Consider the following 24325-nt stretch of genomic DNA (forward strand, 5'->3'; position numbering starts at 1 on the left):
GCCATGTCCACACTTTTTTCTCTTTTGTATTTTCTGTAGTTTCTCAAGGGCATATTCGGAGGTTCGCAGGGTGAAAGATAAAAAAGAAAAGTACTGTGAAGCCAGCACGCTTTGTCATGATTTATTCAACATGGGAGGCTTTCCGGTCAAAGGGAACACATCCTCATGATGTGTTCGGCTTCCACGGGTGGTCCATGCCTCGGAGTAACATCAATTTAGTGCAACCTGCTACTGTCAACAGGTAAACGATGCAGCGAGGACGTGATATGCAGAAGTTCAATTGTTTATATATGTCCGGATATCTCTGTATCTGTGATGATATTATAAATCGTCACAGGCAGCAATTCTCCACGTGAAAAATGATGCTCGTACCGGATACCACTGTGGACGGTAACACTAAGAGAGTGGCCACGACCTTATGTACTACACTGTATACCAAACACTAAAGCCTATGCTTTGACCCACTGGTAGACTTGCAGTTAACAGCAGGGAGGCTTCAGAGGTTGGAGAAGGAAGTGTCGAGGGCTAGGGGTCACAGTTCTATACAAGAGAAGTGGATAAGCACCTGTGCAGGTTTAACAGTGGGATATCGGCTCTTACATAACTAAAAACTCACTAACAATTTACTATATTTGTGTTTACATCATAACAAGCTTTTTTCCCCCTGCAATTCAAACATTTTATTTTTTAAATAATTAATGTGTAACTTTTACCCTCAACCACAGCACTAAATCTTAGGATGGGAGATACGAGGATTGTGCAAATTTCCAGGTAGGTCGTATTTAAACTGAATTTCTGAGATTTCCAACCCGGACGGTTGGAGCATCTCCACCAACCCTGAGTCGATAATCCAAGACGGCACTGAAAGTAAACAGCAGTGAAAGGATAAAACTTTTAATTTGCTGCATCGCTGTTGTTACAAAGCATTGACCAGGACGTGCTGCCGCAGTGTTTTTACGTACACAAAACTAAGTATTGTTCTGATGTGCATTTACTGCACGTATGGTTTAGCTAAGAAGTAAAGAAGTCAGTTTTTTCCTAGCTTTTTTGACTTTACTGCTGAAGCAAACTGAGTGACGTCAATCCCGAGCTTCAACGTCCAACTTCCGAGGCATCGGGAACAAAGCATTAGTTTGCTTCTCTCCTCTTGTCTTGATTGTCTGGATTGTTTTCAGCTTCGTCTCGTCACCCTCCTCTTTTCAATTACCTGATCACTCTGTCTGTGTGTATATAATAGTTTTGTCTCCCCTTTGTCGTTTGTTGTGTCTGTTCCTGTCTGCTTTTTTGTTTGCTTCTTGGCTTCGTTTTGTTTTTATCATCTGCATATGCCTAAATAAAGGTTTGCTTTTAGTTAATTCAGTCTGTCTTCACAGTCTGCATTCTGGCTCCTCAATCTCTGCGTTTCATGATAGCAAAGTCACACTTTTCCCTTTTTTCCTGATTAGAAACTTGTGTACAGTGTCTATGACCTTTTTGCAATCCTGTATAAAAACTAAACTGCAGTGTTTAACAATTAAATGAAGCTATTTTCCCAGCAAAATACCTCCCTAATGTCCAAGAAACTAAAGCTACTATTTAAGCTGTTTTTGTTCACTGTTCACTCACTTCTGTAGAAATCGCTGCTTGGTTGTCTTTAGGAAATATTCCTGGCTTGTCTCTCACAATCTTACTTTAATTCCTTCGTGCCTTATCTAATAATTGATTGCCAGAAAATGAAAGTGGGTGGCAAATGTTTGGTTAAATTCATATTCGTGATGCATCGCAGACAAATGCAATGTGAGGAGAATCACGCGTGTCTAAGTGAAGTCTGCAAAGATCGTTGATTGAGTGGGAGCTGCTTTTCTCAGGGGATGAGGCTGATGAATGCACCCCACAGTCTCTGCGCTTGTTTTGCACTCAGCTAGTTATCGCCACACACCGATCTCTGTGATATACTTCAGGATTTTGCATTTCACTGCGCTAAGTCCCGGCCAGGTGAAAGCATGTGAACCACATCATTGCACTAATTTATCACGGTTTCATCTGGCCAAAGAATGTGCTCCCAATACTAATCAGACTGCTTTTCATGATGTTTAGCGAAGTCTAATCTTCTGTCTGTATACGCCGTGTCCTTCATGCTGTGTGAACTCAAAGTAATTTCACTTTCTGCAGAATGCCCTTATGCCTGAGTGTGAGGCACCTGCTTGTATGTTTTTTAGGATGTCCTTGGTGTCGATTAGTTTGGCCACTGTGATTACTGCTACTGTGGCTTGTTCTGCAATTCCTGATTTCTCATGTTTGTGACTCTCAAAGTCAGATTTTTTTTAAACTTCCTCTTGCAATTTCTGTTCCATGACACAGCCATGGCTTGTTTATCCGGTCGTTAAGTGATGACGTGACGAATCCTACTTCCGGGCCTAAAGTAGTCTGCGTTTAATATGGCTTTTGTGTTGTTAACATGTTTAATGTTTTGTATTTTCTTCTATTTAATCTCAAAAAGCTCCTAAAACAGTCAGTGATCACTGTTGACCTCCCTCGGCTTTTATTACCGCTAATCATTTATTTAAGCTCAGTTTTTAAAACCTTAGGATGTAACTACAGCCCAGCCCATGCAGCAGTATATGAATGACTAACCTCGTATTGTGGATGGATTATCTCAGTTGTTCTCCTGGCTGAAGTTTGGTCCTTTTACAGCATCCTGCCATGCAATTACATTTGTTCCTGACCACCGAGAACACTCACGTTAACTTTTATCGAGTGGGAAAAAAGTTAGCTTGTTTATATTATGCTAACATAGCTGTGTCGCTAGCGGTCACGTAGCACATCATTATATACCAGCTAGCCCAACTTCAGTAACCCTACAAACGTCACTGCTGTTTAGTTTTCTGTCTTCATTTATGTTGGAAGTGATAACAGAGCTGTACGTTTTAATTTGTTTCCAAAACCCTGCAGTCAGGGCATGCTATATTGTATTTAGATAGAAGCTAGCGAGCTAACTTCCTGCTAACTTCTAACTCCATTAAATGTCATAAATTCCGTTTTCATGGATGCCTGGATGTTAAACTCAATTGTTACACCTGGTAGAGCAGAACGCTGATCATTTTATTACAGATGAAAGACTTTAGACAGTTTTTCAACTCTCAGTAATGCCATAGTGATCGTTTGATATATGGACCTGCAGCGCAGTTTAGGCCCAGACACGGCTAGTGACGTCAGACTTAACGACCGGATAAGTATAGTCGTACAATTTGGACATCTGGAAATTACAGGCCTTTGTGTCATTTGTGCCATTGGTGGTGCTACTGTGCTAGAGGGATGCACATCTAATGGGTTCCTCTTTTCTATCGTTGTCCGATTCTCCACTATCTTTACTTCTCCATCTGCTCTATTCTCATCCTAACTTTAAAATAATTTTAGTGGCAGATTGTACAATAAAAACTTAAAATCCTCAAGGTTGTTTCTGTGGAAAAAGTAAAGTCCATTTACAGGACCTGGATTGGAACAAATTCGATTTTATAAATAAATGAGAAATGACACAAGTGAATTTAACAAGATGCAGGCCAAAACTGGCCTTCACAAATGGTCTTTTTACTGTGGCTAAGTGTACTAAAATGACCAGCCACTTACAGTACGACACGATAAAGTAGAAATTCAGTTAAGCACCAAAGTAGGAGCAAGAAAAAGGACAGGGGTTGTTTGAAAATTGAGAAGCACAAGGAGATAAGGGGAAAAGAGCAAAAATGAAAAATTAGGCTTGGGAAAGAAAGCCCTTCATAGCTTAGCGGGGCTATCGGGAGGATACAAAGACAAGAATAACGCCTCAACAAATGGGGGACTCCTGACAGTGCTGTCATGAGCTAAGACGGAACATCAGGGATGGGAAAAGGTTACACAAAGGGCACTACTCTTGTTTTACTGTCTCAGCGATCATCCTTTAGCATGATTCGTGGACAGGTGCTCCTTTTAAATGGCCCTGGAGGGCCGTGTCGTGGAAAGGAGCACACGGCGAGACTCACAAGTTCAACAAAGAACTACAGATCAATGCAGAGTGTGAAAGTGCACTGATTGCAGAGTGGTGCTGTATATAGGGGGAGTGAAAGGAATAAGGTAGGGGAATAAATGAGCGGCAAATGAGCCCAGTAGTTTTAGAGAATATCATTTAATGTCGTGCTTGTTGGAGGTTATCGACTTTGCAGTTTTACCCTTTTTTTAACCACGGTCTCTTAGCACTTCCAATATGACGTCTCCAAATGCATCAAAGGTTTAAGAGGAAATGTCACAGCAATTATCAAATTAAACCATTTCAGTTCATGTGCCTCAATTAGTATTGTAATTTTTCTCATCACTGAACCAAGGCTATAAGTGCTTTGAAAAACTGATATTGCAATTGCTGTTTAAAACCTAACCCACAGAAGTTGACACCTTAAACCTCACTGAGGAAATTTACTGTTTTGTTTCTCTCAGTTCACTTCAATTCAACTAAATGTTATTTATATAGCAACAAATCACAACAAAACTTCCCTAAGTGTTTTATATTGAGTGGTAAAGACTCCATTATCACACAAAGAAAACAGAGAAAACCCCAACAATCAAATAATCTATCAAAACAAGTGCTTTGGTGACAGCGGGAAGGAAAAACTCCCTTTTAACAGGAAGAAACCTGTGAGGCTACCTGAGCTAGCTCACCAACATGAGTTATTTCTGGTGTTTGCGTTAAAGACATTTTGATCAACAGTGTTTGAAAATTGTAGAATAAAAAAATCTGATGTCACGATCAATGTAGATGCCATGGGAAGTTGGTATCTGCTGGCTTACCTTCAAACCTCCAGGGGAAAAACAGTAATTACTGGGCTGCCCACTCACCAAAGTATTATCCAGCATCCAGAAGTAGCATGTCATTGTCAACGCAAGCCCATGCAAAACCGGGAGAAATTAAAAAAATAATAACAATATGCAGACACTCAGCCTTGCAGGACTAATCAGCACAGACCTCCATGTCTAGAAATAAAGATCCAAATGTAAAACTGCGAATTAGCTTCTGTAATTGTAATACTTCAAAGCCAAACCTCAGGCATTAGCAATCAACACTCCCCTGCTCATTTCCACCCTCTATCTAGGGTAAACTACTACAAACAAATTCTCAACCGTCATAAGTCTCCAAGAGGAAGAAAATATTGGCAGATTTAGCCGGGGTTAGCCATGAGCCATTCAAATTCTAATCTCTTAAAATGCAGGCACATGCCACAAAGCCTGAGCAAACAGACAAAGCCATCTCTAATAAAAATGACATTGGAGTGCAGTGACAGCTTCTCCAGCCATTCTCTGTCAAGCTTAGATTTCTCATTATCATTGGGAGACAGCAGTGCAAATCATTTAGCTCCAAATGAGACACCGCTTTCACTCTGTGCCGTGATTGGTTCAGTCAGCAGGTGGCAGCTGGTAGACAATGATGCTGTGTCTCTAACTTGTCAATCGATCCCAGCCTGGATCAAACCCCTTCAGGTCAGGTCCATGCAACATTTGCCCCAGCTGCCATGTGTAGTGTTAAAGTTATGGTCCATAGAGTATTGCTATCCGGTCGTTAAGTCTGACGTCACTAGCCGTGTCTGGACCTAAACTCCGCTGCAGGTCCATATATCAAACGATCACTATGGCATTACTGAGAGTTGAAAAACTGTCTAAAGTCTTTCATCTTTAATAAAATGATCAGCGTTCTGCTCTACCAGGTGTAACAATTGAGTTTAACATCCAGGCATCCATGAAAACGGAATTTATGACATTTAACGGAGTTAGAAATTAGCAGGGAGTTAGCTCGCTAGCTTCTATCTAAATACAATATAGCATGTCCTGACTGCGGGGTTTTGGAAACAAATTAAAACGTACAGCTCTGTTATCACTTCCAACATAAATGAAGACAGAAAACTAAACAGCAGTGACGTTTGTAGGGTTACTGAAGTTTGGCTAGCTGCTATATAATGATGTGCTACGTGACCGCTAGCGACACAGCTATGCTAGCATAATATAAACAAGCTACCTTTTTTTCCACTTGATAAAAGTTAACGTGAGTGTTCTCGGTGGTCAGGAACAAATGTAATCGCATGGCAGAATGCTGTAAAAGGACCAAACTTCAGCCAGGAGAACAACTGAGATAATCCATCCACAATACGAGGTTAGTCATTCATATACTGCTGCATGGGCTGGGCTGTAGTTACATCCTAAGGTTTTAAAAACTGAGCTTAAATAAATGATTAGCGGTAATAAAAGCCGAGGGAGGTCAACAGTGATCACTGATTGTTTTAGGAGCTTTTTGAGATTAACTAGAAGAAAATACAAAACATTAAACATGTTAACAACACAAAAGCCATAATAAACGCAGACTACTTTAGGCCCGGAAGAGGATTCGTCACGTCATCACTTAACGACCGGATTGACGTGTAGAGCCAAAGTGCTCAGGACTTTGGAGTTTGAGCAGAAAAGGTGAGGTCCTTTGCAGATTCTATTTGGGAACTGCATGCTATGAAATGTCCTAAGGGACTCTACAAGGTAGCAAAGTTGGGGTATATCTGAAAGGACACACTATGGGTTTATTTAAAGAGAATTTTAACAGGTGTGTGAAACAAGCTGAGTCACTTGCAATGGCCAAGTCGGTATATTTTCAGTAGAATCAATTTTGGTCCCATTTTCATGCATGCTCGCTAGTTCACAAAAAGGGAAGCAGCACAAAAGGCTGATTTACATTTTGCAATGCAATGCAAATTCCTTGTTAGTAAGTACCTTTACGTTCTCAAATCAAAATGATGCTGACTGGGACTTTCAGACTGCAAGCCAAAAGCTTCCATGATAAGCATTTTTATTGTGCTGTTGTGTCACTGAGTTATTTTTTATTTTTTTACATTTAGACCACTCCGCTCTCTTACTGCAGCTTATCCCTCCATGACACACATTCAGTAAATGTATGCATTTTACCAAAAAGGGGGAAAGAACGCTACACATCCAGCTGGGTACAGTGGCCCCTGAATAGGCAGCGGCTCCATGTCTCGCTCAACAGACCTCAGAGAGATACTGACACATTCACTGTTGCACATGATCGATCTCATAAATCTATAAATTCACATACAGTACGGACCGATCCACCCACTGCACCACAGAGAGACACGATTTCCGGAGTCGGACACTAACCTGTGGCGGAGGAAGGCCGCCCGCGCCGGGCGGGCAGTCGGGCAACATCATTGTCCGTTTAGGAGTGCCGCACTCGCAGCCGGGGGAGGGGTTAGACATGCTCCAGTTTCCATTCAGAAAGATGTCAGCGACTGACTGATCCACGGAGGGAGTGAACCAATCAGACCCCGTGGAGGAACAAGGTAGATTCCTGCAGGAAAATGAACATGAATATTTCACCGGCAACCGATCACCCCTGTCACCTACATCCATCACTGTATGCCTTATTTCCACTTTTTCTTAAACACTGGTGGTGTTTGGGGGATAAATCATAACAGTAGCAAAGCTTTATCATCGTTTTAATACAGCTTTGTATTTTTAAGACTCCTGGAAAATAACCACTTAATTAAAAGATTACAGTTTGTGTTTTAATAATGCATGCACAACAGGCCATTCAGAGCAGCTGCCGTAAACAAGAACTTCCGAGGACTCCGAACGCTTTAATATTTCCATCTCATAGGTTTAAACAGGTATTCATTATTCAGCTTATCCTGATCAAGACTGCAGAGAAAGCTCATTATTTATTGATCAAATTTGTTTTTACAAATTGGTTTTCAAAATCCTGCCAAGCATTTTTTTTCCTAGCTCCATGCCTGCTGCTGGATTTGTCGGAAAGAGGCTGATACACGCATGCATAAGAACTCGCCAAACATACACAGCTTGCAAAGATTCAGACTCTGTCAGTATCGTTTGGTTTTGATGTTTGGCTGGATTCTTAATTTGCGACTCGTGTATACCGAGCCTACTTACGGTATAGGGTCTCCTTTCATGCAGCGTGTCCCAAAGCCAGGCTTGTTCACCAAGCTTTCCACCACCTGGGACACCTCCATATTTCCTGGCCCATCGTTGCTGTAAAATTCAACATAAAATAATGAAAAATTCCTCATTAAATATTTCAGTTTAATCTCTCACAGAAGGTCCACATAGCAATTTAATCCATGAGCGCCAGCCAGTCTGTCACAATGTCAATAAAACAGACAAACAAGAATTAAATAGGCATTATGAAAGAGAATGAACTTGGACAATGGCCTGTTGTGGCAGAATCGCTGCATAATGGGGAACATGAGAACAGGGTGTCTACGGGTAAAGTAAAATTTAAAGACTGTTTTAATGTCCCTTTTAGGCCAAACTGTGCACAAATCACGACTGAAAATCTGCTCGTTATAAGGCAACACATTCAGAAATAAACAGTGTTTTTGTGACAGGCTGATGGTTTTTTAATGCTTGTGTGATTTAGAGGTCAGTGAAGACAAAATTCTTTAAAACCCGACTTTTTGGAAGCAAAATACAAATCATGAAGGATGGGTCAACACTTTTACTCTAGCAGGGGAAGTGTTAATTCACCAGCTTAAAGTCATGTCGGTGTCCATCCATCCATCCTTTTTCTGACTCTTATCTAGTCCAGGTCATGGCGGCAGCGGTCTAAGCATGTTGTGGGTCTACCCTAAGGCAGGGGTGTCCAACTCCAGGCCTCAAGGGTCGGTGTCCTGCAGGTTTTAGACGCGTCCTTGATCCAGCAAGCTGACTTAAATGGTTAGATTACCTCCTCAACATGTCTTGAAGTTCTCCAGAGGCCTGGTAATGAACTAACCATTTGATTCAGCTGTGCTGACCAGGGTGATATCTGAACCCTGCAGGACACCGGCCCTCGAGGCCTGGAGTTGGACACCCCTGACTTAAGGCCCCCTCCTAGTATGACATGCCTGAAAAACTTCACCTAGACCTAGGAGTTGTCCAGAAGACACCCTGATCTGATACCCAAACCACCTCAACTGGCTTCTTTCAGTGTGGAGGAGTAGCAACTCTACTCTGAGACCAAGCTCCTCACTCTATAACTGGCAGTCTAATCGCCAGTTGTGTATTCTCAAGGTATTTCTTGTTAAATGAGCATCTTCCCACTTCCACAGAGTAAAGAGCAGGAAGCAGGGAGTCTTAGCTATCATCATCACACACGTTCCACCAGTGTATTGCCAAAATGAAACTCCCAGACAGTCCCAGGCATCTGGGATTTGTTTTGTTTAGGCATGAGATACAACCATTACATTAGTTTTTGTATGTCATAATTAATAATAATTTATTGTTAATAGTTTTGTGTATGTATATACATCAGTTTATATATATAAAAGACTGAAGAGCAGTAACATTATGTGACTTTTAAGACCTTTTATAAGGTCCAAAACAACATGACTGTTATAAATCTGTTAAATCAAGTGAAACTTCAGAGCTAGTTCAATCAGAAAAACCAGTATCTGAGGTTCTATAGATATTTGTTTTAGAAGTCCTGTCTATCGTCTCCTGCAGCACTTGATTGGGACATTTAGAGTGCCGTCTAATTCATTTTCCATATTGACAAAGAAGAGAAGATTGGAGTGACCATTAATGCCAAACAAATCTTTACATTCAAGAACTCCTGAGAAGAAATGAAACACGCTGCCTCGAGGATTCGATGTGTTGAAACGCTCAATAGCAATGCTCGGTGCTGCTGGAGTTATCTTAACTGAGAATGAGAGAAAAATCTCAGAGTTTACCAACTCCGTTTTTCGGCCAGAGAGTCAAAACTTCTTTGACATCACTTATTTAAACATTATCGACTGTAAAGCGATTATGTCTATAGCCCGAGCTCAGTGCAAGCACGAGCCGATATGAGCCTGATCGAGATTCTGTGTACAGTACGGGCTCCTCGAAGCCTTTCATTATTATCCCAGTGTCCTGTACATATCTAAGCCCGGTCTCAGTTAAACAGTCTTCACATTCCAGTCCTGTTCTCATTACTAACCACACACACGCTGCCCTTTATCTTAAGGGTACTGTGGGAGTTAAAACACAGTGTTTCATAGAGACCACAGCGATGGCTTCCTGCCAGCTGTAGCCACAGCCCGGCCAACCGTTTGGATTAATACAGTGTTCATTGTCTCATTTAGGGGCGTCTCCGTGAAGGTCACGCGGTCATTTTCTTGGCCACCAGCGAGCGCGATTGAAGTGGTCCGATTGTAAAAATGGATTATGTGCAGCCATCTGTTTTGCTATTAACAATGGCTGGGTTACCATGTTATTAAAGATAATAAAACTATTGAACGGTTGTAAAACGAAGACTTGTGCATACACACAGAAACAGCGGAACTAATGAAGAGTTTATCTAGTCAAAATGACACAGCATAGATGAACTGAAGATAACTGCAGAAAGTCAAATGAAGGCCACGTGACGACACAGAATAGAAAAAAAAAAAACCCTGTTGGTCCACAGAGCAAATGTCCCAACTATTAAAATTTTAAATGAGCATATATTTAAAAATAATAAAGTCACTTCACATCTAAATCATGTTTTGTTTTTATTTTTTATTTTATACAGCATGTTTTGGATTTCAGCACTGTGGAAAGAGACTTGAATGAATTAGCACCACGGACAGAGCGAGGCTCACACTTAGGTCTGTTTCAGCACCACGGAGAGAGACAGCACTGCATTTTGGCAAAGGCAATGGTTCAGTTGCATTTTTTAAATGGCCTTTCGTGTATGTGAGAATCACCTAAAACCTCACTGTACATTTTAAAAGACTTTTTAAATGACTTATTAGCAGCTCTCAGTGCGGTGACAAGTTCTAGGGCTGCTGCTAACAATGCCGTCAGTTTTAAGTTTTAGGAAGACTCTGGTGACTCCATCCATCTATCCACTTGGGTACATCCTGGACAGGTTGCATGAAAACTAGAAAAAGGGTTAGCTGTTTCTCCTCACAGCTGTCTGTCCAGGGTTTACCCCACCTCATCAGAAATCATCAAAAAAAAATGCCTGTTTATATATTTAACCTGTCCAGCATGTGATGTCAAAACTGTGGTCTAAAGAAAGACGTGCGTATACTTCATAGCAGCACAAAACGTAGCAGAGTAAACTGATGCAGGAGGGTAAAGTAAGTCATGTAAACTGAATCTGCAGGAAGTGTCATTTGTAATTACATAAAGTGTTATGAAAGCAACCATAAAATTCTGCTGCAAAAGAGCATTAAAATGTTTCAGTTAGTGGTAACGGAAATGAAACAGAACTAAAATCTAAAGTTTATGATCCAGATGACTAGAATGCAGGCTCTATATTACATCATATCTTCACTCCGACCAACAGCTTTGTTTCTGTCTTGAACGAGCCACTTTCTCACGAGGCAACACTTATTACCTATTATGCCTCGATATCCTCTGAGCGAATTTCCTCAAAGTGCCTCAGTGGGAAATGAAACACCTGTAGGCTGAATAACTAACAAACACCTCTTCGTCACAGGAGCGCAGGATGAATTACGAGTAGTTCGCTGGCCTTGACGGAAGCTGCAAATGTTGATTAAATTGTTGCAGCACTCAGGTTGTTACATCGAAAGGGTCATGTTACAGCAATTTTGTGTGAACGTGGAGGTATTTAACTACCAGCTCATCACCATCATCATCATCCTTGAGGCTCGGGCGGGGGGGGGGGAAAGAAAATTGGAGAAATACTTCAGTACGCCTTCAGGCTTTTCTAACAAATCTATTTAAAAGCATGGGTTGTTCCATAATTTAAGTATTACTGTTGCCTAAAACTAACAAAAGAAAAGCTGTAAAGTGGAGAGAATAATAATAATAAAAGACAAAAAAAATGGTAAATTAAGTCCAAAGGCAACATTTACTTTTCACTTCACCTGACTTCCAAAAGTATTTCTGCAATTATTTTCCATCCTCCTTCCCCAAAGTTGCAAAGCTATGACATCACCGTGGGCGGCTGTGGCTCAGGAGTTATTAGAGGCCATCTAACCCGAGTCGCCCGGCTCAGTCCAGGTGCTGGGGCCATAGAGTAAGCACCGTATGGATCTGTGTGTGTGTGATTTGGTGAATGGGGCTTGTAATGAAATGTGCTTTGAGAGCGCAATTAGAGGAGAAGCTCTATATAAGCACCAGTCCATTTACACGATGCGCTTACAATGGGCGCTGTGGTAACAACACCAAAGCAGCAATATTAGATGGAGTGATTTACAGTGGTGCATATCAGCGCGCCGCACGCGCCTCCTGAAGTGCTTTCAAAGTCCACTGGAGCCGGGCCTTGTCACAAGCTTTGCCATTTATTTGCAATGATGCTGAACGGCAGCCGAGGACGGGCGGTGTCCAGATCGACGTCCTCGGCGAGATCATCTCTCAGAAATGAAACGGCGAGGCCCGTTTCTGTAACATTTTTGTATTTTTTGCGCTTTGATTTTTCCATCTTTGAAGTTGAACTTTCCTACACAGTTGCAGAGTGTGTTGTTTATCTACTCAACCATGTCTGCTATTACAACTACCCACTGCTCCCTTAAATTATTCAGACCCCATCTGCCTCGGATAACAGTACAGATCATTTGTTAGAAGATTCCTTCGCTGTGAAAATCACGTTGATTCGGTTTCATGAAACTGCAATAACCTTACTGATGTTACTGTTGTATGACATCATTCAGCAGCAGTATCTCCTAAACTTAAAAAAAATCTAAAATAAATCACAGGTTGTTGTTAAGGCTCAAATCTAAATTAGAATCTGGGGTGAACTCGATTAAAATGCCATTTTAACTGATACCCGAAGAAAAACCACAAATCATTACTACATCTTAAACACGTTACCTATAGAAGGTGGTTTGAGGCAGGCCATACATCCAGGGCTGCAGCTCCAGGGGTGGAAATTCGGTGAACGGCGGGACGATGAGGGAGAAGATCAGAGACAGGCAGACAAAAAAAGCAGGCAAGACCACCTAGGAGGATGGTGACAAATTTAACAGTCAAAAAAAAACAAAAACGACTTTCTTTTTTTTCCTTTTAACAGTTTCTGCTCTGCCCCAGACATTTATCTTACTCTTTTGAAGCAAAATGTAACAGAAATCAATTAAAACAGATTTCGCTGAAGTCTAGGGAAATAATTGCAGCAGATAAAAAAAAGGAGAAAGTAACGAAACTGAAACAGTTTTACGACTCGCCAAAGTTTCTCGAGCAAAATCAGAAACACAAATCCTTCATGCTTCCTTTTTTTTTTTTTAAATTTTAAAGCCTTGAAGTTCCATTTAATCATGGATGTGCTGCACAGTTCCTGCACAGATGCAGGAAGCGAGTTGTATTCGTTTTATCGCCAATATAACGTCACAGCACGCAGCGGGTGGACGGAGTCGGAGCCACATTCCTTTTAAACAAACACAAACAATCATTATTATGCATCGTTTTAGGATCCCTGCACGTGCGACCCACGCGCGCGTTTTATGCACTCGGAACGGTCGACGAGAGATCGATTTCACCGCCGCGTCTCCACCGAGCCGCCGCGCTGTTATTGCATTCCACGTGGCGCGGTCCGGACTGATGCGATCTACAGCGGCGGGGCACCGACGCAATAATGTGTACACATTAATATGCTCCCCGCCAACTTGTTTGGGCACTTCTCCATGCTTTATGAGTTTGATTAAACACTTCCAACACTGCCACCATCATCTGGCCACTCTGATGTAATTAGTTTCTCGCAATTCTCTTGTCTTGAGGGTGTGTGTGTGTGTGTGTGTGTGTTTTAAAAAAAAACCAGACGCTGCAACAATACTACCCCCCACCCACCACCCTCCAAATCCTCTTTTCTTCATCATGTAATTTGCTTTTCATTATATTGTTAGAGCTGACGAAAAGGTCTGTGTATGTGTGGGGGGGGGGAGTGCGAGATATCTTTACTGTTTAATCATTCATAGGTCGGGGTGCGCTCGGCAGCAAAGGGGAGGTTTGCACACACTTGATTAATTGCAGGGCATGCAATTTGCAAGGCCAATTCAAGATGCTACAATTGAAATCCTGAATTTACTACATGGAGCCATGGCCACGGAAATGTGCTTGGAGGGAAGATAAAGAGCAGCAATGAGACTGAAAAGCTTAATGGCAGACCGCAGAGAGAAGGAACTATTCTTGTTCTGTTGCTCCCTCGCTCTCCCTCCCTCTCTCGGCAGTAATTGCAGGTGACAGCTGGCACTTCTTCCATTGAGAGAAATCGGCAAAAAAACAGGGAGAAGTCATTATGCTCACAAAGCCAAAGCACTCACATGAACAATGCATGAGTTTATCGCATTCTCAAGTTTGGAGGGGATTTAAAGTAGAGGATGGGATTATATGCAAAATGGGTAAAAACACAACATGAATAAGATGTGTTGTGTTGTGGTGTGTGTGTGTGTTTTTCTTTTTGCAGCAAAGTCAAAAGCCTCATTACAAAACAACCATTCGTGTCAATCCAATTACACCGGTGAATAATAAATTTAATGCCACAGCTTGCATTAAAGTGGATAATAGCAGCTCATTGAATATTTTTCTGCAGTCTTAAAGAGGGATATTATGTTTTTCCTTGTTTTCCATGGTATATGGTAACTTTAGGTACACCTTGCTAGGACAGGATTAGACATTTGGTGAACATTCAACAAGGTGCTGGAAACACTCCTCAGAGATTTTGGTCCACGTTGACATGAAAGCGTCGCACAGTTGCTGCAAATCTGTGATGTCAATCTCACGTTTCAGGGCATCCCAAAGGTGCTCTGTTGGAGGGAGAGCTGGTGACTGTGAGTGCAGTGAACTGTCATGTTGAGGAATCCAGATGGAGATGGTTAGGCTTTACCTGCTGGAAGTATCCGTCAGAAGATCGGCACCTGAACCATTGATACAAGACAGAATGGATCCATGCTTTTGTGTTTATTTATTTATCTCGCATTGTTAATCAAAAGCAGATAGAGCGTCTTTCCCGCCTTCTATTGCTCAAGTTTGGTGAGCCCGTGTAAACTGTAGCCTCAGTTTTCTGTTCTTAGTTGACATTAGTGTCACCCGTTGTGTGGTCTTCTGTTGCTGTAGCCATCTGCTTAAAGGCTCAGAGATGCTCTTCTGCATACCTTGGTTGTAACAAGCGGCTGTTGTATTGACTGCTCGGTTTAAATCAGTCTGATTTTTCTTCTGACCTCCGGCATCAACGAGGCATTTTCTCCCATGGATCCGCAGCTCACTAGACATTTTCTCTTTTTCAGAACATTCTCTGTAAACTCCAGAGATGGTTTCGTGCTCAGACCAGTCCGTTTGGCACCAACAACGACCACGCCACCTTCAAAGTCACTCAAATCACCTCCTTCTAAAGTTGAGTTTGAACTTCAGAAGGTCGGCTTAAACACGTCTGCATGCCTAAACGTCCTGAGTTGCTGCCATGTGATCGGCTTAATATTAATGTTGCATCAACAAGCAGCTGAACAGATGCACTTAATAAAGCCAGTGAGTCTATATACATATAAACAGTGGTGGATATTCATATTAACACATGGCTGAAGCGTCAGATGATGTAAATCAGTGTATTTACATGTAATCTTTGTGGACTGAAAGCTTTGTGCTGCTGTAAATGTGCAGTTTTAGACTGTTGTTTTTCTACTTGTGTGTCCATGTGAAATACATAGGCCCATAGCTCTAGCTGTGAGCACCTACATACTCTTCAAGCCTTCTGTTTTAGAGGGGCAGCCAATCAGAAGAACATTAAATAAAGGGTATGAACTGCACCAAGCTCAAGCCCCAGTATAAGATTAGCCCACTAAAGTGCTTGTTATTGCTAATAAAAGTTGATATCCACAACTTTAAACAAAAAGAAAAACACAGTTAAACTGAACAAATTAATACTTTATCAACTATTTTCCTGTTAGTGCTTAAATGGGGAGTTGCAGTCAGTTCAGTTCAGAGTGAGCCCCAAACACGAGAAGCCTTCAAGTCCTCGGCGCCACAACATAACCAATAACCGCTTCTGCCCGATTCTGACACTGCCAAGACTCACCCGTCGCCAACTTCCAGCCCCATAAATCACTCCTTTTGTGTTTCTCGCCGCAATCTCTTTTATATTCCCCTAACCATTTGTATTGGAGCAGATTACCTCACTACACAATCATATCTGCTGACAATGGGAGCTGTTGACATGACAGGGCGGGGGTGGGGGGGGAAGAAACCCTTTAACCAAATGAATAAAGAGGAAGAGCCGTGAGGTGTGCCCTTGCAGACAATGTGCTCCCTTGTACATCCGCATTCACACACTTATCCTTCTATTCCTGCTCTGCGTCCCCACTAAAGAGGGACGTCCGAGATTGACAGTGACTAATGGGGGGCTGGTACTGCAGCAAATTACAAGAAGAGCCCGCACCTCGCAAAGGTGAAACACTGCTCGCTCTCCTCCTCTCTCCTCCTTCCTCTCACACAGGAAAGGATGAGCTGCACTCTTTAGTTTTCAGCTACGGTTAGTTCCCCACAACGGCTGCTGTCACATGCAACGGCACGACGTCTACGTACGCAAGGAGTTTGTGCGCGCGTGTGAGCGCAAGAACACTTTAGGTCAGAACACACTTTTTACAAGTTGAGAAAATAATCAATGAAGTACCTGGAAAACTGCTGTTTACTGAAATTGGTTTTGACTTGTTTAAATTACGTCTGCTTATTGGTTTTGACTTCTGAAATTATGTTTATGAGGAGCAAAATAACATAGACATACACTTAATAAGCTAACGGCAATCTGTCGTCTCTGTAATTGTTATGCGATTGCATTTAATACGTGGCTAATGAAAGCACATGATTAGCACGCGGTGGAATGAAGGAAAAACAAATCATGGGTGTCACTTTGGCTTTCTGGTGCCAATCAGGGCGATCAGGTGAAACTGATGGCGCTAACTGAAGCCAGCACACAAACGGATTCACGGCTTCCCGCCTGCAGACGTGCTGTTCTTTCAAAGTGCGACGCTGACACTGAAAAATATATACCTGGACTCAGATATTGACATTTTCTTTTCCAGTTACAGAAACTGACTGATTGGATCCAAACACTCAAACCTCCTCCACCGCACCAATCGCAGCCTGACTTTTGTCCTCTGGGCGTGCTTTTGGTACACCCACGTGTGCCGTCGGGGAGATAGAGATGATCATCGGACGTGCACTTTACTGACACGACGCTACATCATCCTGGACGCTGCCGTTCACATCTTTCAACGCTCATATTCTGCCGTCAGTTTCGATTTCTCTCCCAACATTTTAAACCCCGTAACTATTGACTCCATCAAGATGGATGAGTCTTCCATCCAGGTTTTAAATGAGCTCACTCTATCACATATGCCATTAACTGATTTTGAAAGCTAACATGTATTTTGCGCAATCCTACCTTGATCCTCCCATGCAACCCTACTAGCATAACCCTTCAATCCATCAATATGACAGACTGAGGCCATTACCTGGGCAATGAGTCCTTTGCGGCTCCTTCGGGCGTGGTGGAAGCGCTTAATAAAGAGCGCCAGGAACTGCTGTCTGATCAGCTTCCATCCGGTGATGACCGCGGATCCCCTCCCGCTGTCACTGGGGCTCTTCCTTATGTCTGGAATAGGCGTTAACCTTCAGCATTATTTATCATCTATGCCTATGTAAAAGATCTGCTGAGAATGCTTTTCAGCACCACTAATGGGCTGATCAAATATAACTTAAGTGTTAAACTGGCCAGCAGCACTAGCTCATTCCTCAAAGTGGCAATTTTACTCATTTCATGTATCTAGGCCTGACTCAAAAGGAAAACACTGACAAACACAGGCCGTGGACACCTTTTGTTTTACATATTTTCATTATTAAGAAGCACTTTTCTTTTCTTTATAGGATTCACTGTGAAAATTTACAAAAAAGCTTGAATCAAAGGCCAGTTTTGTGATGCAAGGCACACATTTAAGGAGTGAAAAACAGGTGAGATAATGTGTAGTGAAAGGGAAGCCTGCTTGAAAGTGAGTTTTTCTTGGTATTATGCTGTCTCACCTGAGGGGAAACAATCAAACTGAAGCCAAACTATATCAAATTAATAACTGAGAAACAAAGGATGTGGTGTGAAAAAAATAACAGTTGTAAAGATCAAACCATTGAGGACAAAACAGAGTATTTACCTTCAACTTTACTTGTGAACTTTTCTAGATGAGAAACAAAAAAAAGACCAAGATTTAAACAGGAAGTGCAGTTCATTTAACGAGCTTTTAAAACTCTTAAATTTAAAATATTGCTAATAAATCTATGTTTGCCTAATTTAAAAAAAAATAATCTGTGATAAATTTGAAGGACTTGCCACTCTTCCCGGTGGTTTGCTCAGTTTTTGAGTGGACGCTGGCAATGCTGTTCCTCTTGGCTTCGCGGGACCTTCTTTTGCTGTCTCTCACAAACAGCTCCTTTGTCGCTGTGGGAATACAAATAAGATATGTTGTTATGGCCTGACCCAATTTAGGGTTATAAATAACAATAAGAACAGCAACCTGCACTGCAAGACGCCATATTATTCCCTGCAAAAGCACAAACCCAGGTGTTTCAGGAACACGAGGAAATCCGATTTTTTGAGATTAGGCCGATAAGTGAGGTTGCTCGGCAATGGCTGCAAACAAAAACTGTGAAAAGATGGGAACGGGAGATTTAGCCATTGAGGTCAATCAGTGACACATGAAAGCAGAGCTGGAAAGCGCCGTGTCTTTTTTATTTCAGTCATCCTTCTCTACTGCAGCAGACGAACCCAAACCAAGGAAAATAACTTCTACCTACATCTGAGTCATCTTTTGCAAGTACTGCTATAAAAGTGACTCGTGGCCTGAGAAGCCAGTGAACGTGCGCTTAGTTCATCGTCATTAATGCAGTCGTGCTGATTTCTGAGACCTTTACACACAGCAATTAAATCCTGCTTTAGGCTGCTTTGTTGGTTTTAGTTCATTTTGATTAATGCATCTAGAGGATGGACACCAAAATCAAATGGCCTTTTTGGAGCCAGGATCTGCTTCAAATGCCAGGTTCTGATTGGCAAACTGCTTTTACAGCTACCTAAATGGGTCTACGTAATTCAACCAAATGGCTAGTTATTAAGCAGCATCGCTAATAAAAGCTGAAGGCAATACAGACGTGCCTTATGTGGCAACCATATTCTGCATTTGTATAAGTAAAGCTTGCTGCTTTATATTTGATGAGTTAATTTATTTTCCTGCTGTGTCAGTGTCAAAAACTTCCTTTAGCGATGGCATAAAAATTGTTGTGTCATCAAAAGATGTTAAAAGCTTGAAGTGGAATTACTCTGCAAACGGCTGATTTGTTTATAACATTCAGGGGTCGTTCTAAGGTGTTCTCATCTCCAGGCAGTCCTGCCAGTCCTGTTACATGTTGCTGGTGTAAATGATGCCCCTGGGTGTCGGGGCCTTGACTCCAAGGGTCGTCTTTAAAGTCCACATTTGGAAGTTGAAGATTTGGCTGAGAGCTTTGACATCAAGGAGACTGAGGGTTGTGTCCTTGTTTGGAGTTTGTATACGGCTTCATTTCATTCTCAAATGCTTTTTACCCCATTAGCCATAAAAGGTCGATGGGGTATTGTCGTCGCCGCCCACTGCAGTGGAGTGGAAATCCAAGTTTGTGAAGTCGACGTAGGATTTTCAAATTCATACCACACGGACATCCACAAAAAAATCTCATATAGGTTTGAATCTTAGTGACCTCGACCTCACGTAGAAGGTAGAAGGGCAAGTTTTCTCTAAATCTTGTGAATGCGATAACTCAATGAGGTGACCTAGGTTGTTCACATCCATACCACAGGTCAAACTACCAGGAGGCTAAAAGGTAGCAGTTGCAGTATTTTTACTCCTCCTTTCACTCACTGGCTGCTTTGCAAGCATCCATACGTGCCAAGTTGGTAGTAAGCTCCATCTCACTATTGCCGCAATCTAGTTTGGTATCACAGTCACACCAAAAAACACCCTGTGGGTGTCTGTGAGATGCCACTAGTTTTCAAACAGCAGCCATATTTGATGTATTTGGGACAAGGTGGGTGTACGCATTAACCACAGCATCACTTCAGGCAACCTGTTTGCAAATCTCATATGAGGCCATTAAAGTTGGGCCTAGAAAGACTGCAGAGCTGCTGCTGCTGCTTCTGCAAGCTGCTTTGCAACCCACTCAGCTCCTCCATTTCATACTATTCACGCCATTTCCAAAAAGCAATCCCATACACACTGAATGTGACACTTGTGCACTCCACACCTTCAGGCCTTCCACATTCATGTAGACGAGTGGAGAGGCCCTGAGCAAAGCCACTCTACTAAAAATATATCACTACAGATGGAATAACAATCAAGCGCCCCTCACAGAAATGTATTTTGTTTATTTGACAGAAATTTTCTAACCCATTAACACTGACAATCATACATTTATAGTTTGTTGATGTGTCTACATCATAATGATAGCACAGTGTGGTGTTTATTGGTCCACTTACGTTGTATATCTGCATCCACTCCAGTGTCTTCCGCCACTTTAAGGAATATCTGTAAAGAACAGAACATATTAGGCACATTATCTATATACTGCAGTTGTGGAGCATTAACTGAGCGACTGTGTGGCTATTTTTTTCTAATAAACAAATCAAAAATATGCTTAACAAATAAACCTCTACATATGTTGGAGTGCTCGCTCTAAGGTTTCTGTTCAGAATCACATCACAGATGTGCATCCACAGATCACAACCTTTACTTGAACACCTGCCGAGTGGAGTTTCTGAGCGAAGCGCCCTCCTTGACTTTATTTATGAATCCAGGTTACACAGCGAAATAAATAACTCTCCCTATTTGTGAGCATTTTTGGGTGTACGAGTTAGGCTACGTTTCATCATTTGACCTCTCAAAAGGCACGCTGCTGGGAGACTGAATGTTATTTGATGTGTTGAATTATTTTATTCAGGGGGTGCCAAATACAAGCTCTGACATCATAAAGCAGTATGAAAAGCTATATTATTTTTATGCGTTACTTTATTAACGTCAATACCTTGTCAGTTCCTGTTTTATTTTCACACGTAGCGAATAACTGCGTGTTTCAGAGCGTTTGGACTTCAAAAGAAAACATGGATGGATGAAATAACCATGGTGTGGCTGAATTATGGGAATTCAAAAGGAATTATTCACATCGCCCGCAGGCCGTGAGTGTTTAATGCATGTCGGCCTTAAATGAAGAGCATTAGGGAAGAGTCACTCGGCTTTATAATCCAAGACGGGCCTGCGTGGCAAACATGCTGCTTGAGTCATTTGTTTATGGGTCAGTGCTTCTGGGGAACATTGATTTGCAATCTACAATATGACGCTTACATATTAGTTCAAAGAGAAAGTCTTTTATTATTTTTTTCTTATATCATGATGGTGAGTCATGGTTTTGAAAAAAAGTGTATGACGTGAAAACGAGGAAGGGAGCAGGACAATATGTGAGGAAAATCTAATGGCGATCAAACCGCGCTGGAGAATTTTAGAAAGCAGACCAGTGTTGGTCTGGTTAAAACCACATTGAGCACGTTCATCCAAAATTTATCAATCACTACGAATTTGTTTGCTCTAAAATTAGATATGGTTTTCATCATTAACGGTGTCTTAGTAGAAGAAAGAGAAATCACTAACAGGATCTGAAGGAAAGAGTGAATAATAGACCCACAGCTCAGGTTATTGGCTAAAATGTAAAAAGGTTGGTTTATTATAGTGTTTACTTGTTTTGGGTGAGATTTACAAAAAGTCTGCAAATCATTTTTTTCCATTATCACTGAGAAGAGAAAAACAAAAAAAGTTCTACTACGGTACTGTGCAGAAGTCTTGAGCCACCACTCTTTTCTTTATAATTTGCTTTCAAGGTTTAAAGTTCCTCTTTGAACACCGGCTGCTATTTCGCTCACTTTCCGTCCAGTCCTTGTACCTGAACATTTTCAGAGGAATGTTTGGTTTCTTGATGCTCTTGACACTGACCTATGAATCATTCAGGCATAACTCAATGGATGAGCCAGTGCTGTTTCTTTTTTCTGTCACAAAAACATCATTTGCAAAAATTTATTTAGTGCAATCTATGAGAAAATACTAACGATAACACAGTTTGATGGGGAAACCGTATGTCCTCAAAAACAGAGGACAAAAGAAGCCTTACAAAGTCCATCCATCCATAGGCTGGAGCCTATCCCAGCTATTTTAGGGCGAGAGGCAAGGTACAGCCTGGACAGGTAGCCAGTCTGTCGCAGGGCTCCTAACAAAAACAAATTCTTAAAAAAAATGGCCTCTGACCCTTCAGTTGATCCATCTGAAGCCTCATCAGAAATGGTCTAAGTGGGAGAGTGGATGTTAAGAAGGGAAACGAGAAGAAAAGGCTCAAATATGCTAAATTACAATCAGTCTGACGGAGTGATGAATCAAAAATCTGTACATCGAGGTCAGGCGAGACAACAGTGAGTGACTACACCCGTCTGTAAAACTCTGTCGTGGTTTGGGGCTGAATTTCAGCAAGTACTTTTCTGAAGACATGACAATAAAAGCTTTAAATTCTAACAAGCTAGAAAGGTGTGACCACACAGTCTGAACTCTTAGTCAAACTGGTTTTGCTGTTTTTCAGTGCCTGTACCTTCCTAGCAAAATAAAGTCATCATATTTCCAAATTGCTATGAAATTAGTAAGGAGATTTTAAATAGAAAAATATGATGCAAAGTGAATTTATAAAAATGACACATATACACAAGGCCGTCCCATGTTTAGATTACCTCCTCCAGGGTGGTGTCCGAGATGCCATAGCTGGTGAGGCCAAGGTCGGCCATGGCTCGGTCGAGCTCTCGGAAGAGCGTGCCAAAGGTCCCATCTTTAGCTCCTCCGTAGGGCAGGATGTAGGTGATCTCCTGACCGATGCTTTCCAGGAAGATTGCCTCAGGGACGTGTCTTTGCACGAGCTGACCCACTGCTGACAAATTTGCTGGATGGAAAGTCACAAAAATTATGCCAAAACAACTCCTAAAGACGGGGAAAGAGCTGAAGCTGAACCGGCGGCACTGAGGGCTGCGGAGACGTATAATATTTAAACAACAGCATCTTTCAAACTCAGCGTTCGCACAGAGAAACTTCACCAGTGAAATCCTTTAAAAACCGCCGTGCAACATATTGCAATCACAACACACCTGATGAGGTGACATTTAAAAGCACTGTAGCAGATCAGTGGACCTTATTCCCCCATCTCATCCATTCTGAACCCATCTCTATAGTGAGAATCTATGCAGACAGTGTTGCAGAATGCACCACATCCATTATTGATCCAAAGCCTCTCATATATAATTACTGCAGCTCAACAACCACTGGTCCTTTATGAAGAAGTAAATGGCTCTGGTTCACACCAGTCGAAAATATTTGAGAAATTGTAAGTATGTTTTGCTCTGCTTGCCTGTGTCTGTCAATAAAGAGAAATGAGCTGTCACTTGAGGAAATGTGATTTTATTTCATGGGATTTTCTGACTTATATCAGCAGTCTTAAATATAATCCTTTTAAAGGAAGCAGCAGGTTTGATTCTGATTTTATTTCCATGCATAATAACCTGGAGCCTGCTCTAGAGTTTGCTTCTGATCATGACTTGCATTGGGCACCTTTTGTTTACGCGATCAAGGCCCGAGAATGATCAAAACAAATCAAATAACCAGCAGAAGATTTGGTTGGGCACTAATCTGCTCTATTTCTGCAGTTTCTCAACATTTCTATATTTAACATAGTCAAAACTTGTGTCAAGCAAATGATAGAATATCATGTATAAAGCAGAACATTATAAGAAAAATAGCAGCTGGAGAAAACGAACTACACGTGGAGCACGTTCCACGACCCTACCTAAAAATCCCATTCTGTCCTCTTGTGTTCTTGTGCGTATGCCACACTTCTTCGGGGAAGACGAAAAAATGATAGAGAGGCAATTTGGTGAGTAGGTTGTGCCGTGAGCAATGATTGTGTTGCCAAATATCCGTGCCCTCACGCAGTGGAGCTGTTGTTTGATGAGACCAGATCATTGCCACCAAACGAGACGCCCGAGAAGTGTCAGGACGTTACAGTGGAACTACAGCGACAACCTGACGCCGCGGGGTTGACTGTTTCATGTCAAACGGGCAAATATAGATATAAAGTAACAAGAAAATACAAGCAGAAAATAAAGCAGTAAAAAAGTCACATCGCCAGGAAAAACTCCATATACCGCCCACTGTAAATCTGGGGTGTCAAACATAAGGTCCGGGGGCCAGAATCGGCCCAAAAAAAGACTCTAAACGAGCTCACTGTACATCTTTAGATAATACGAAGGAGTTTATAGATTTTT

At 41.8% G+C, this 24325-nt stretch overlaps 1 protein-coding gene across 1 annotated transcript in view; it reads right to left on the reverse strand.

Annotated features, from left to right (window-relative positions):
* Positions 1 to 24325, reverse strand: part of LOC101476448 (phospholipid-transporting ATPase ABCA1) — a 195967-nt gene that overhangs the window by 83932 nt on the left and 87710 nt on the right. Inside the window, exons 25-32 of the mRNA XM_004554498.4 lie at positions 22745 to 22950; positions 20462 to 20510; positions 18290 to 18397; positions 18114 to 18137; positions 17424 to 17563; positions 12799 to 12926; positions 7948 to 8046; positions 7159 to 7348 (exon numbers count right to left, since the gene is read on the reverse strand). Of these exons, the coding sequence (XP_004554555.3) occupies positions 7159 to 7348; positions 7948 to 8046; positions 12799 to 12926; positions 17424 to 17563; positions 18114 to 18137; positions 18290 to 18397; positions 20462 to 20510; positions 22745 to 22950 (944 nt within the window). The remainder of the gene's footprint in view (positions 1 to 7158; positions 7349 to 7947; positions 8047 to 12798; positions 12927 to 17423; positions 17564 to 18113; positions 18138 to 18289; positions 18398 to 20461; positions 20511 to 22744; positions 22951 to 24325) is intronic.

The sequence above is a fragment of the Maylandia zebra genome, linkage group LG3, assembly GCF_041146795.1.
Source record: "Maylandia zebra isolate NMK-2024a linkage group LG3, Mzebra_GT3a, whole genome shotgun sequence".
NCBI lineage: Eukaryota > Metazoa > Chordata > Actinopteri > Cichliformes > Cichlidae > Maylandia > Maylandia zebra.